General features: G+C 48.0%; 1 protein-coding gene across 4 annotated transcripts in view; it reads left to right on the forward strand.

The window, feature by feature from the left end:
• The window catches only part of SFXN5 (sideroflexin 5), a 119432-nt gene that overhangs the window by 46873 nt on the left and 56350 nt on the right, over window positions 1–16209 (forward strand). For all 4 annotated transcript variants that reach the window (XM_080932340.1, XM_080932343.1, XM_080932341.1 and 1 more), the window contains exon 7: window positions 15969–16022. In XM_080932340.1, the coding sequence (XP_080788466.1) occupies window positions 15969–16022 (54 nt within the window). The remainder of the gene's footprint in view (window positions 1–15968; window positions 16023–16209) is intronic.

Consider the following 16209-nt stretch of genomic DNA (forward strand, 5'->3'; position numbering starts at 1 on the left):
GCATCATTGTTCATAAATACTCAGCAGAGGACCTGGTTAACTGTCCTGGTGGAGCACTGCTGGGAGGAAGGGCATGTGGACCACAAACTCTGCACCAAAGGAGTCTGATCTCCACCGGGGCCGGGAAGCTCCTTACACCCTCATATTGGAGACCGGGAGCTTTGGGGAGAGAAGGGCACCTTGTGGAAATTGAAGTTGCAAATGAATTCAAACAGGGTTCCTGTGTTCTTTTTGTTTGGTTTTGGAGTTGGGTTTAGCCCTGCTCATGATTTCTTTCCTGTGTTAAGTATTCTGGGTTATGAATATGGATTAAGTCTGAAGAACAGTGCTGAATGAGAAAATAGTAGCACAGTAGTAATACTCACTGATGTCACTTATATCATGTTTAAAAATGTGCAAAGTGATTGTATATATAGTGTCCGGGTGTGTGCTCTGTGTATCTGTGAAAGCAGCCCTGGGAGTGACAGGCAGGACGGTCACTGTACCTTCCGCTTCGGGTGGAGAAGGGGCGGCACCCACGTTCCTGCGGGCTCTTCCCTGGAGGAAGTGAAAAGCACAGACAACAAAGTGTGTATGGTTACCCCTAGACTTCTGTGTGCCTAAAAGATTCCTCTTATGTCTTTGCACTTTTAACCTTGAAAGCTGTCTGCTTCCCCCATATTTTCTTTCTTAAATTCAACCCTTTCCCACCACGCTCACAGTCAAGCTAAAGGCCCCGAGCACACAGCTTCTTTACTGTTGAGATGCATCCAAAGTCCTTGGGGGGGGATTACTTTGTTTTGATTTGATCCCCCCACCCCGACACTTTCTTCGAGTGGTCCTGATCCTACTGCCTTGGCCTCCCAAGTGCTGAGATTACAGGTGTATACCATTTCACTTGGCTTAAAAGAAATGTTCTATGTATCTATTCTTGTTTTCTGAGATAAGGTCCTATGCAGCCCAGGCTAGCCTTGCTATGTAGTTGAGGTCAACTTTGAACCTGTGATTCTCCTGCCTCCACCTCCTGAGTCCTGGGATTACAAATGTGCACCACCGAATTCTCCTTAAGTGACTCTCTGGAAGGAATACAGGGGCCCCTGTGTGCCAGCGCTCAACCACCCAGGCTGTGTTCCCACACTCTCTGAGCCTGGCTTTCACTCTCTCCCTCACCTCCCCCCCACTTGCTAATTTATACTTCATTGTTGTTTTTCCATGGTTTATATCAGAGTGATTGTTTTTGCTGGCTCTTAGTTGGTCCTTTGAAAGGGATCCTCCTAATTCTGATGGCTACGCACTCACAATTCTATAGCATCGGAATATAAGCATCATCCATATCATAAATATGGTATATATTTTATGGAATAAAATAGTAGCTATGAGTCCCCACTCCGGAAGGAGCTTAGCGTACCATTTGTTAACCCGGGTCTTCTTTCATTCTCTAAGTAACTGTTACTGCAGGTGCTCAGAGGCTCAGCAGCATAGACGCCCAGGAAAGTAAGATTGCGTTCCCCTAACAATTGCTTCACATGGGACTCTGATTGAGAGTGTGGGAAAAGACTGACTGTGCCCTTGAGGACTTTTGTCTGCTGCGATGGACTGAGCTCGGATTCAGGATGTGCCTGACTGTGAGCAAAGACCAAGAATTCCATCCACATTTGGGGCATTGTCTTTTTATTGAAATGATTCGGCCATGTAGCCCAGGCTGGCCTCAAACTCCTAGTTTCCTGTGTCAGCCCCCAGGGCTGAGATCGTGGTCCTCTTCCTCCAGCCTTCACTGCTATGCACCTGTCTTTTTTTTTTTTTTTTTTTTTTTGGAGTTGATTTGAGCTCTTACCTGTCTCAAATGCCCTGACTGCTTGGCTCTGTGTTTGGCTAATGCTCTTTTGAGTAGCATTGGACATCCATTGCCTGCATCTTTGCTTTGCAGGCAATGACTTTTTCTCCTTTCAGGCATAAACAATGTATTTGGCTAAAATGTGTTTTCTTTTGTAAGTAAATTTTTTCCATTTCCTTGCGAATCATTTGATTTTTTTTTCCTTATCTTTGGAGTTCAAAAATATCTCTAGGATTAAAGGGAAAAAGATGTATATTTTATACAAGAAATATATGAATATGTTCTTTGGGATTCAAAAATACCACCAAGAAGTATATATATATATATATATATATATATATATATATATATATATATATATATAAAGAATATTTTAATGCTGGGCACGGTAGCACATGTCTGTAATCCCAGCAGTTTGAAGATGGGGTCGGGAGGATCAGAAGTTTAGGTCTCAGCTACACAGAGTTCAAAGCCCTAAGATACATGAGCCTTTGACTAAAAATTATTAAAATTATTATTAGAAATAAAATATTTATATAACAAACACATTAACATCTTAGCTTTGAATTCAGACAATACCAGCAGAAGTACAGGTCCTTAGGGCACACGCTAGGACAACTCGGTGAGACCACTTCTCAAGAAGAAAATGAACTAGAAGAAGGAAAAAGGGAAGAGACGAAGGAAGGAAGGCAGGAAGGAAGGAAGGAAGGAAGGAAGGAAGGAAGGAAAGAAGGCAGGAAGGAAAGAAGGAAGAAAGGAAGGCAGGAAGGAAGGAAGGAAGGAAAGAAGGCAGGAAGGAAAGAAGGAAGAAAGGAAGGCAGGAAGGAAGGAAGGAAGAAAGGAAGGAAGGAAGGAAGGAAGGAAGGCTTCAATTGGTAGAGTGCTCATCCAAGTAGCCCAGGCTGGCCAGGCAACTGAAGATGACCTTGAATTTAATTTCTGACTTTCCTGCCTTTAATCAGAGGCGAGCAATGCCACACCTGGTTCACGTGTTTCTGGGGATGGGATCAAGGCTTTGTGCATGCTAGTCAAATACTCTACTGACTGAGCTGCCTTTCTGGTCTGTTATTCTTTAAGCAAGTGTTTTTATTACTTTCTTTTGGTGTGTGTGTAGGGGGGTATGTGTGAACACACCATGGCACACAGATGGAGTAATTTCTCTCCTTCCATCAGGTGGGTTCCTGTGATCAAACTTGGGCCCTGGGTCTTGGCGGCAAGCACCTTTACCCACAGAGCCATGCCTCTGAGGCCCCAGCCTGCAGCTTTTCCTTTTTGTCTTGATTGCTCATTCTTTCCTGCTAATGAAAGTGTTTAAGCTGTGCTTGCCTTTAGAAGATACCAGGGTTGTGTATTTTCTTGTATATCGATACATAATGAAACCCTATGTTACTGTTTTCAAATAAGTTGAAAATTATAAATTTGAATCTTCCTTAGTTGAGATTTTTAAAATGATTTTTTAAAAAATGTGTCTGGGTGGTCATAGAGGCCAGAGGGGTCAGAGGGGTCAGACGTCCCTGTAGCTGGGGTCACAGGTGATTGTTAGCCACCTTATGTGATGCTGGGAACTGAACTTGGCTCCTCTGCAAGAGCAGTATGTGCTCTTAACAGCGGAACCTTATCTCCAGTACCAGGATTTATCTTATTTTTAATTAAGTTTTTGTGTATGGATTCACACATGTGTTTGGGCATGTGCAGATGCCAGAAGAGGGCGTGGGTCCCCTAGAGCCGGAGTTACTGGAGTCTTTGAGCTGTCTAAGTGGGAGTGCTGGGAAGTAAACTCAGGTCCTGCAAGGGCAGCGCCTGCTCTTAATGGCTGAGCCCTCTCCCGCCCCTTGGTTGAGATTAAGTGATTCCTTTTTAAACACTGTTAATTTATTATTATTATAACCTAATCTTATTCTCAGAGATCACAGCCTCTTTAATTCTGTCATTTAAAAGGTGTCGTGCCTGGGTTTTATTGTCGTTGTGGCGTGACTGCTCTCAGCTATGTGTGGGATCATCTGCATCTTGTAGAAAATTCACAGTAATCATGGCTTTCTCTTGAACGTCATGGAAGTTTGGATGTGGTTAGAGCTGTCCTCAGACCATCAGGAACCGGGTCTTCTTTGTCACCATTCATCCTCAGCGATTGTTTCTATTGTCCATGTCACCAAGCTGTTATATCGTTGACTCTCAGTCATACGGAGGTTTTTATGAATGAGAAAGAGGGTAGAATAGTTAATAGGTAGGCATGTCAGAGTCTGCCAGAGTCATTCTTATGTTTACACATGTGTGTGCATGTGAGTGAGCGTGTGTAGCTTAGAAGACAACCTCAAGTGTTGTTCCATGGTGCAGTTCATCTTGTTTTTGATGCAGGGTCCCTCACTGGCCAGACGCTCACCAAGCAGGCTAGACTAGCTACTGAGCCCCAAGAGTCCTCCTGTTTCCAATCCCCCTGTGCTGAGATAAGCATGTGTCACACCATACCCCAAAGCCCACTTCTTTTTAAAGTGGGTTCTGGTGGGATTGAACCCAGGTCCTCGTGAGGCAAGCACTTCACTGGCTGAGCCATCTCTTCAGCTCTGGAACAATTTTCATAAACATTTACATTGATATATCATTTGGCAATATTATCAAACCAGAGATCGGGACACCTGAGCTGGTCCCTCACAGGTAGGAGCTCATGACCCACCGAGTGAGAAGGTGGATTTTAGCAGAGTCAGTGACTACTATCAGTCAGAATAAATCAACAGAGCTAAGAGTGTCGCTCTGTTTTGTTGTGGTTTTATACGTTTTGAGACCGTGTTCAGTGCTACTGAGCTGCTCCGCTCACACCCCAGACAAACCCACTGTTGCGGGAAACTGCGGCCCTGTTGGTGTCCGGACATGGGATGCTCATCTCCTTTGCGGTGAGGTGTGCACCGTGAAAGCAGGTGTGCAGAGGGGCCCAGTCCTCAGAGCCCATGAACAAGAATCTCTGAGTTAGCACACAGTGTGGCGACAACACACCTCAGAGCCGCAGCGTGGTCTCTCCACGGAGGCAAAACAGCCACAGCAGGTCGAAGCATGATGTCCCAGTAGATGCTCCGGAACTGACCTGATTCTGAGTCCCAGAGAGCCAGGTCCCATGATTGAGAGCAGTAGGTCAGAGGTGAACCTCCGGCTGAGCCTGGGGACATGGAAAAACCCGTAACCATCCATCCTCATGCTAGGACATGACAAGCAATGTGGCGGGTTACAGGTCCCACTCATGACTCCCGCCACCACCAGATTATATGGAAGGAACATGGCTGTTCTTCTGCACTCACAGCCTGGCTCCCCTCAGCCACAGTAGTCCCTCTAATGTCCTGCTGTTGCCTGACATCCCCAAACATTCCTTCGTTACGGGTCCCAAAGGGGCTGGAAGGTTCCAGTCCACACCTTCATAAAGCCCCTGGTCAGAGTGAGTAAGAAATACACTTGCGTAGAAGCCACCGAAGACGTTTACCGAAATAGAAACAAGAGTGCCAGCGAATGTGCTAGGAACTAGGCCCTTGAGTGATGAAGGGAAGGGGCGAGGAAGGCTGGCAGGTGCCTCAACTGAGAAGTTTCTAGATGTGCATCCAAGCGGCTTCCTGCCTGCAAGCATCCCTGCTTGACCCCATACCCTCCTGCTTACCCTGAGAGTAACCTCGCTTCTAACCCAGGGCTCGGAGGGACGAGCTGGTTCCCTTACAGGCGCTGGTGCCAGTTTAGTCAGCAGATTTCACAGATCCACTGGCACCCGTGTCGGGGCTTATTTTAAGCTTAACATTTAAAGATGGGAACTTTCCCCCACTTTCGTGTGTGGCAAAAAGATCCCAATTTATACAGCAGCGCGGATGCTAAGCCCGTGTGTCCAGGCCACTCCTGCGGCTGCTGTGGCCCAGTCTCCATCCTTTCAGGGTCCCCCAAGAAGCCCCCACTGTGGGGGTGCTTTCTGCAGTCAATACCTCTTTCCTTAGCTTCCCACTGTCCTTCCCATGAGGCCATGGTAGAAGGGGCTGGACTCTCTGCCCTGGGGTCAGGGCAGCTCTTCTGCCTGTGCCCTGTGCGCCTCACGTGCCAGGAGCTCAGTGCCTCATGGCCTAAGGCTCCCTGGGTACATCTGCACATCAATTCTTCACTCCCGTCCAGTCTGGAAGTTCCAAATCTCAGAAGGATAAAGAACGCAAACCATGAGCCTCTAGTCAGCGGGTCTGATGCCTTGACTGTTTGAGAAATCTCAGATGTAACTCGGTCTAGCCTAAGCTCACTGGATAGCTGAGGATGCTTGCACTTCTGACCCTCCTGCTCCGCCTCCCAGGAGCTTGGGTTATGGGTGTGTGTCAGCACCCAGAGCTTATACAGAGCTGCACACGGAACCCAGAGCTTCGTGCATGTCAGACAAGCACTGTGCCAACTAAGCTGCCTTCCTGGCCATAGATTCTAACTTTCTTGTGACGTTATAGGTTTGGGTTACACAATCTGAGCCTTTTCTCGTTGCTCTGGATGCTCCCCTGAGTATAGAAACCCCAAGACCCAAGGTTCTCATGAGATCACTGAATCTCTACTGTATGGGAGAGGCGAAGGATTTGTCCACGTCTTGGGGCTTTACTGACACGTTGAGTCCTTGTTAATGCAAACTGCTTTCTCCTGTCTCCTAATCCCTATTCTAGCTCCCCACTGCCCACTGCCAGTGCCACCAAATAATAAAATCATTTTGGCCCCACCCACACCATGCAAGAGCTGTCAGTCCAGTTAAAGCTAGAAGCCATCAACCAGAGTTAGTCTTGACCAAAGCAACTTCTGGAGATGTCTGCAGCCTTTAAACCCATGTGTGGGTCATGACACCTTCCGGGAATCAAACGACCCTTTCACAGGGGTCGCCTAAGTGCATCAGAAAGCACAGATATTTATACTGCCATTCATAACAGCAGCAAAATTTACAGGTTATAAAAGTAGCAATGCAATAATTTTATGGTTGGGGGGTCACTGCAGCCCAAGGGACGGTGTGAAAGTGTCGCAGTGCGGGAAGGTTGAGAGCCGCTGCTGTATATAGTAGTGGCACCCGATACATTAACCATATACATCAGAAGGTGGAGGCAAAGCACCAAAAAAAAAAAAAAAAAAAAAACCTAGCAAATTTTTGGGTGTCCTAGCTCTGGCAGGTCTGAAAGACAGCTGTTGAGGGTGTGGGGGTGCCGTGGGGGTGGGAAGAAAGGGAAGGTGTCAGAAGACAGGCATTCCAGTTGCCAGAGCCTCTGGCTGCTCACCTCCAAGGCTGAGGGCAGTTCTGGAGAACGGAGGTGACGTAAGGGGGGAGGAGAAGATGATGGGAACCTGCGAAGGAACTGAACTTCGGCCTGATTGGAGAGCTGGGATGGGCGACAAGCTAAGTGGCCGTGGGGTGAAGAGTCAAGGGTTATTTTCATCGTTTTCTCACCAATTGGGATAATTTGGTGGTACCCTGTGGTTGAAGCTGAAAAATGTTTTACCCTCCCAATAGTTAGATCTTGTGTGTGTGTGTGTGTGTCTGTGTGTGTGTGCATATATGCTGGTGTACAGACATGTGTTCAGAGGCCAGAGGTTGACATTGGCTGTCTCTCCCTGCACCGGGTCTCACCATTTGTCTACACTGGCTGGCCGTGGGGCCCCCCGACTCCTCCAGCTCCTCCTCAGTGATGGGATGACAAACAAGCTGACATCCAACATTTATTTAGTGCTGGGGTCAGGGGTCCAACTCAGCTCCTCATGCTTGTACAGTAAGCCACTTACAAACAGAGCATCTCCCTAGCGCCCTCCCATTCGTTTATTCCTATTTTATGTGCATGTTTTACTTATGTGTATGCAAGTGCACTGCCTATGGAAGTCTGAAGAGGGTGTTAAATCACTTACAACCGGAGTTGTGAGCCACCATGTAGGTTCTGGGAACTCAAGTCAGGGCTTTTGCAAGAACAAGTGTGCTTAACCACCGAGAGATGTCTCCAGCACCCCTGCACATGTATGCATATGTGTGTGTGTGTATAAATGTATATGTTATAAGCGCTATACAAAGTCCTCATCTTTGTGTGATGTGGGAAGAGCAGGGCTTAGGGGCTGCTCAGGTCCCTCTGAGACCTGTGCTCCTCTCCCCCCACCTCCCCGGCTTCAGCAGCTCTGGTAACCCTCTCTGCCAGAAGACTGATGTTCAAGGTGTTGTTTTCCCAGCTTAGGGCTTGTTTGGACTCAGGAGATGGCTCACTGGCTAACAGCCAGCTGTGGCTGCTTGTCCAGGGAACCTGAGTTCAGTTCCCATCACCAACACTGGTCAGCGCACAGCTGCCTTTAATTCAACCTCCAGGGGATCCAAAGCCTTTCTATCCAGCCTCTGTGGGCACCTGCACTTATGTGCAACACACCCACACACACATACATAAATACTAACGCAAATAAGCCTTAAAAACAATGCGTCAGTCTGCTGGTGGCGGTGCTTGCCTTTAATCCCGGCACTTGGGAGGCAGAAGGCGGGTGAATCTTTATAAGTTCAAGGCCAGCTTAGTCTATAGAGTGAGTTCCAAGATAGCTAGGGCTACACAGAGAAATCCCATCTTGAAAAACCAAAACCCCAGAAAAATGTATCTGTCCACAGCAGTTAGGACGCTGGAGGAGGAATGGGACAAAGGTGTGAGTTGTCTTTTGAACCATCTTCCAGGTGGGAGCTACTGACCCAATTCTCTACTCCGTCCTTAGAGCAGAACAAAGGGTCCCTCTTCGGCCACAGAGCCCAGGTGGGTGGGGTGCTGAGCAGGGTTGCTTGGGAACCAACAGCATGAGTAAAGATGGAGATGCAGACGTGCTCACCACAGTACCGGCGTCAGCATAGCTCTGCTTGAGATGTCCCGAGAGCCCTTCTTAAAGTCTGCAGCGGTGCCATGGCCCAGACACCAACACTCCACACATATTCTTAGGGACTCTTAGTCATCTGGGGTCAACCTCTAGAGGAACTTCTGGTCCTTGTTGTATATCTATGATGTGCTGAGTCTGGCTGACCCTGCTCCTGTCAGCCTCCAGAGGCTTGTCACGCATGTGCACACACATGAACACATATTCGAACACATACATGCTCACACAAGGATTTATGTTTTACAATGATGCTCAGTTGCAAGGTGTAGGCTGTGGGGCTCAAAGAAAGGGTGCGTGCATGCATGTGCGTGTGTGTATGTGTGTGTGTGTGTGTGTGTGTGCGAGTGTGTATGTGCGCGCACGTGTGTGTATGTGTGTGTGTGTGTGTGCGCGAGTGTGTATGTGTGAGCACGTGTGTGTGTGTGTGTGTGTGTGTGTGTGTGTGTGTGTGCACTCGAGCGCAGGCAAGACTGAAAGAGAGAAAACAGACTGGAGGAGGGACACACTACCTGACATCTGTGAATGTGTGTCAGACACTGAGCCAGTTTCTGTCTGTGCTGCTCTGAGAGATGTGGCTCCTGAGAGGTGCCAGGGTGGCCCTTTATTTAACAGGTGAAGATGGGGAAATCTGAAGGAACCTACTCTGGTCAGCCTTGGCCCCAGAGTCTGATGATCACTGGGTCCACAGCAGCACACACGATGGGAGGTACGGAGAGGTGTGCAGAGAGGCCAGCCACCAGAGCGCTGGAGTTGCAGGGGGGACTCCAGCCACTGCATGAACTATAAATGCAAAGATGGGATGTGCGATTTGGCCAAGGGCTGCAGCTCGGGAGGGGGGGGCGGGAAGCAAGCCTGGCTGTTGGCTCCCAGTTTCCCCACTTCCATTTTCCCTGGTCCCCATGCATTCTGGGCACTCTCCACCGAGTGTGGCCATGCCTGCCGCGCTTCCCTCTTAGAGGAGGTGTGATCCACTGGCATCAGCCGGGTGGACTGGCTCCCTCTCCACCCCTTCCTTCCCTTCCCCTGCCATGTTCTGGAAAGGGCAGCAGGAGGGAATGTGGGCAGGTTGCACTAGAGATATACATCTGAGAGCTGAAGGGAACATTTATTTTTAATGTAGACTGAAAAAGAAAAGGAAGTTATAAAACGCCTGCTCCTGCTCCTGGGACTCTGCAGATGGTGCAGTACTTTGCCTAATAGGGAACGAGGCTGGCACCGTGCGCTCTGGGCCCCGCCCGGCCACAGGGACCCAGCTGGCTCTTTGGTGTCCCTGTCCTCCTATCCTTACCCCCTCTAGATTGCCTTTTGACAATTTCTGGGGCATTCTTCTCAGTCAGGCCAGGGACTCTGTTGTCCTCGGTTGCCTGGCTCCTGTCACACACACCAACACATGCAGACATGCATGTACTCATGCACACACAGCTCCCTTAGCAGAAGCTGGCTTCTTTTTGCCAAAGCCAAGCCTGGCTTTCCTAAAGTCCCGTTTGGATGTTAGAGTCCATCTACCTTGCCCACTCCTGAGTACCTCTTTGACCTGTCTAGCTTTTCCTGTCCCATCTGGTCTTTGTGTTTTGTGGGTAGGGGGTATTTTGGTTAATTTTCTTTTCACTGGGACAAAACTTCTGTATAGACATAATTTGGGTAAAGAAGGACCTTGTTTTGGCTTGTAGTTTGAGGATACTCCCTCACAGTGAGTGGTCACAGCAGCTGGAATGGAGGTGCCCACGCTACCCCACTTCTCGGGAGGCATACATGAATGTGGGTGCCCAGCTAGGTGTCTACTTCTTCTTCAGTTCAGGACTCTAGCTCATGGGATGGGGCTGCCTACATTCGGGGTGGGTCTTCCAACCTCAGTTAAATCTTTGCAGAATCTACCGTGACGCATGCTGAGCTGCGTGTCATCCTAAATTCAATCAATCAAGTTGACAATGAAGATTAACCACCACAGACACCATTTAAGCCCACTCCCCTCCCCTGCTGTTGTCAGAAGCCTTAGAGCACATTACATATACTATGCCCCACCAACTGGCTAGAGTGGTAACTGAACCCCCTCTTCCTTTGTGCTCATTGAGGCAAGCTGGAGGAGTACCCTAAAATCAGAGCCTGAGTCCCGAGCTGGAGGCTGAGGGGCCTGACTCTTGAATTTGCAGGCGTGGATAGATTTCCTACACATCTCAAAGCCTCAGCAAAATAGGACGGTCGTCTCTACTTTAGAGAGTCCTCATTGTCACGAGGGTTAGTTTCAGTGGTTTGAGGCACTGCTGTTGGACACCAGGTTTGTGTTTGGCAGTCAGAAAGTGTCGTCCAACACAGTCAGACTCTTGCTAGTCAGAGTCATGTGCACTGGGAGTATGTCTCACATAGCCTAGGTGCAAGTTTATTTAGGGCTCTGGATTGTTCTAGAAAAGATTTTGTGTCATTTTTTTAGAAAGGCATACTATAGGATAAAATGATACCCAAAGAAGGCCAGCAAAGGGAAGATGGTGAGGCTGGGAAGGGGCACGAACCGTGAGCAGTGTGGGCAGTGTGGGCAGTGTGGGCAGTGTGGACAGTGTGGGCAGTGTGGACAGTGTGGACAGTGTGGACAGTGTGAGCAGTGTGGGCAGTGTGGGCAGTGTGGGCAGTGTGGGCAGTGTGGACAGTGTGGGCAGTGTGGACAGTGTGGACAGTGTGGGCAGTGTGGGCAGTGTGGACAGTGTGGGCAGTGTGGGCAGTGTGGGCAGTGTGGGTCTGTATCCATGAGAGCTGTGGGCAGAGGAAGCTGGCCAGAGCTTCATTTTATTTTGTTTACTTATTCATTTATTCTTGTTGGTTTTTTTTTTTTGTGTGTGTATACATGTGAATGCTCACATACACACATGCACATGCATAACACCACGTATGTGTGGAGGTTTGAGGACAACTTTGAGGAGTCACAGTTGCTTCTAGGGATGGAAGTCAGGGTGTCAGGCTTGGATGGCCAGCACTTTACCCACTGCGCCATCTTACTGACCCTGGCCTAGGCCTCTTAATGGTCAGACACAGTTTTATAAATGGCCCAGGGTCAGCAAGCCAGTTGACCTAGAAACCAGGAAGTGTTTCTGAGGTGATACAGTGGAGAGACCTCACAGTTTAATGTGCAGTGCCCATCCTGGACAGCAGGAGCCTGGTGACACACAGGTGTCTGAGGACATTCTTGGTGGCTTAAGCACCATCCAGAAAGTTGGGATTTGGGGGTGGGTATATATTGCATAATTTGTTATATGGTGTAAAAACCACAGGGGAAGGGGGGCAGGCTGTGTGACCTGAACACTTAGGCACGGTCAGTACGAATTGTCCCAGTTTCTAAGAGGCAGCATTCATGTGTAAATATGTGTGCTTGTGTGTGAGTATGTGACACCCCCACCCTTCCCTCAGTCACTCTAGATTCAGCTTCTCTTTGTTCTGACTAGAACTTCAAGAAGGAAACGCACCTGGGTCCCTTGGGAACTTTCACTATATAGGCATCTCATAGTAACTGGAACCTGAGAATAGACTTTTAAACTGAGCTGGGAGAGCATCAGCTAAATCTGCAAATGACTTCTATGCAAGCATGAAGACCACAGTTCGAATCCCCAGAACCCATGGAAAAGTCCAGGGACAGTATTATGTGCCTGTAACCCTAGCATAGAGGAGGAGGAGTGTGGAGACAGGTGGATCCCTAAAGCATGCTGGCCAGTGAGAGCCTGCCTCAGAGCATAAGGGTGGCAGGGCTGGAGAGATGGCCCAGTGGTTAAGCACATTGGCTACGCTCACAGAAGACTTGGGTTAGGATCCAGACACATGGCAACTCACGACCATCTGCAACTCCAGTCCCAGAGATCCAACAATCTCTTCTGCTATCCCTAGACACTGAACATAAGTAACTCGCAGAAATACGTTTAGGCAGAACACCCATACATGTACATTAAAAATAAGTAGTGAATGCAGATGGAGGGTGATGAAGGAATACTTTCCACAATCTCCCTCTGGTCTTCACATGCATACACACACATGTGAACACAAATATATATCCCCCCACACACCCAGACACCACACACACTGGGGTGAGGAGGTGTGGAATTGAGCTGGGATCTTCAAGGTCAATCCTTTTCCTAAGAAGGAATCAAGAACCCAAGAGCACAAGGCTGGAGCTGCAGTTGAGATCCAAGGTCTCCTGACTGGATTTCAGTTCATTGTCCTAAGTGGCCACTGCACAAAAGAATCAAGTAGAGATTTCATTCTAGAAGAAAAAAGAATCCTCTGTGTAGCTCCTATTGGAGCTGAGTAATTCCTTTACGCTCTGTAATTTTATTCAAACTGATACGGGCCAATAAATATAACTGTGCGTGTGTGTTCGCTGTTTTAAAACATTTTAATGTTTAAAACATGATTTACTAATGCTGCAAAGGATGTCTAGAATTTGATTTACTAGATAGTATTGAATGTTTATACTTGTTCCTTGCAGAGCTTCTTGCCAAAGAGCCATTTTATCTACAGGAATAATAAATAAGTCAATATGTGGATGGCTGTGCACATTTTCCCCATATGTAGCTGTACTTGGTAGATGTTATTTTGCACACAAACACTCTAAAGGTAAACTTAAGAGACTCACACTGAGTCTTTGATGCCCAAATGTCAAGATCAGCCAGGTATTGTGGTGCACGCCTGTAAGCTGGGAATGTGTGAAGTAGAGGTAGGAGGGTCACGGGTTCAAGATCATTCTGAACTACATAGGAAGGTCATAGCCGGCCTGTGCTGTATTCAATTCTATCTCAAAACAGAGCAGAGGGCCGGGGAGATGAGTCAGTAGGTAAAGCACACACTGAGCAAGCCTAATGACCCGTGTTCAGATCCTCCAGCCTGGAGCCACAGAACCCATGTAAAAAGCCACAGACCACAGTGTGCACCTATAGTCTATCCACTTCCATAGTGTGGTGGGAAGTGGAGGCAGGAGAGTAACCCAGAGCTCATGGGTTAGTTGGCCTGGACTGTGTAATGCAGGGACAGAGAAAAGAGAGAACTCACCTCAAAACAAGAGGGAAAGTGGGAATTGACTCCTAAATGTTGTTCTCTGACCTCCAAATGCATGAACCTTGTGTATAAACACAGATACAGTCAGTCGGTCAGTCAGTGAGACAGACAGACAGACAGACACATACACACAGAGTTAAGGCTAGAGATGTATGTAGCTCAGTGCTTGCTTAGCATACACAAAACCCTGGGTTCAATCCTCAACACCTGTCTTGGGGTTTTATTGCTGTGAACAGACACCGTGACCGAGGCAGCTCTTATAAAGGACAACATATAATTAGGCTGGCTCACAGGTTCAGAGGTTCAGTCCAGTATCATCATGGCAGGAAACATGGCAGTGTCCAAGCAGATGTGCTGCTGGAAAAGGAACTGACATCTTGATCCAAAGGCAATCAGGATGAGACTCTAGGCGGCCAGGAGGAAGCTGTCTTCTGCACTGGGTGAAACTTGAGCCTAGGAGCCCTCAAAGCCCGTCTGTACAGCGACACACTTTCTCCAACAAGGCCACACCTATTCCACAAGGCAACATCTCTTAATAGTGCCACTTCCCTTGGGCCACTCGTATCCAAACTACCACAGCACCCAAGCATGGTTCTGTTCCCTACAATCCCAGCGCCTGGAAGGTAGACACAGCACAGGAAGGTGAAGATTCTCCTCAGCCACACAGCAAGTACAAGGCCATCCTAGGACATAAGACCGTTTTATTAAGTGTGTGTGAGTGTGAGTGTGAGTGTGTGTGTGTGTGTGTGTGAGTGTGTGTGGGGGGGGAGATGGCTTAATGTAGTGGTTCTCAATCTGTGGGTTATGACCCTTTGGAGGCCAAATAACCTTTTTGCAGGGGTTGCCTAAGACCATCAGAAAACACAGATACTTACATTACAATTCATAACAATCACAAAATTGCAGTTATGAAGTAACAACAAAAATAATTTTATGGCTGGGGGTCACCACAATGTGAGGAACTGTATTAGAGGGTCACAGCATTAGAAGGCTGGGAGCCACCGGCTTCGTGGTTAAGAGTACTCATTCCTCTGCTAAAAGACCTCAGATTCCCGGTACTCATCCCAGACTCCAATAACTTCAGCTCTGGGGCATCCAACGCCCTCTTCTGGCCTCTGCACAGAAACACATACACATAAAGAAATAATAAGATAAAGGCAAGCAGCAAGCCTAGATTCCAGGTGCTGTTTGGGTCTGACGCACAGTGGGTGCACAGCCGGACTTGGCATATCTGTCTTCCATTTGTTCACTCAATGTAGCAAATTCGTTCTTCCCATGTAGCAAAATGAAATGCAAAGAAGAAGCCATTCAGAGGCCCTGTTCCATGGTCACTTGGTTCTGTTGTGCGAACAGAACACGGTGGCGGGAAGTTCATCCATAGTGGAACAAACTGGCTCACCCCATGGTGGACAGGAGACAGAGAAATGCCCTAAAGGTGCTGTCCCAGAGACCTACTTCCCCCATGGGGCTGTGCCCCCTAAGAACTCAGGGATGAGCTTTTAGCATATGACCCCTGGGCAGTCTAACTCCCATGGGAACCACTGCTTACTAAACTCCCGAGTCCCAGTCAGTTAACCATAACTGTCAGTTTTCTTCTGATGAAGGCTTAGTGAAGACACATCTCCGAAAATTTTACCCATGAATCCCCTGGAGGACGGTGAGATTATTTAATTCTCACAAACATCCTATAGGAAAAGTTCATTCTCCCTGAGGAGAAGGGTTGGGATTCTTTTTGTTTGCTCACCTGTTTTTATTGCTCCCTCCAATTATGTAAATAAATAAAATCCATTGATACGAAGAAGGCAGAAGTCATAAGACTATGAGAAGGTAGTCTGGAAATACTTTCAAACAATCCCCAGCTAATGCTACTAACTGTGGGTGCTTCATGCATGCATGTGTGTGTGTTGGGTAGACAGCTGTATTTTTGTATGATAATGTAATTCTGCACTTTAATAGTTCTTCTTACACCTCACGGTGGCCATCACTGTTATCAGCACACCAGATCACCAGTTCCCCTTGCTCAAGCAAACTCACAGACTACACAGCTGTAATCCCACTGGCAAGTGGCCGAGGCAGGCATGGTGTTACACACCTGTAATCCCAGCACTCACAAGGCCGAGGCAGGAGGTTTGCTATTATTTCAAACCAGCCTGGGCTACATCACAGGTCAGCCTGGATATAGTGAGGCTCTGTCTCAAAACAACAACAGAAGAGTATCGGGAATCTCTCTTGCCTTCCTCAAGCTGCCCTCTCACTTTCCTAGGTGGTGGGACTTCTCTTGCCTAACCAGACGCTGGCATCCACGGTCTTCTGGCAGGTAAGAGTCTGTGCGGAGGGCTCCTGAAGGAACACACACACACACACACACACACACACACACACACACACACTGGTATGGAACCCCCCCTCCATTGTTTTCTGCTTCATTCAGGCCCCCGAGTCAAGTGTTCCTTACCCCTTAGCGCTTACCCCTAAACTGCCAAAACCTTGATTCTGCTGAAAGG

The sequence above is a fragment of the Micromys minutus genome (genome assembly GCF_963924665.1).
Source record: "Micromys minutus genome assembly, chromosome: 18".
NCBI lineage: Eukaryota > Metazoa > Chordata > Mammalia > Rodentia > Muridae > Micromys > Micromys minutus.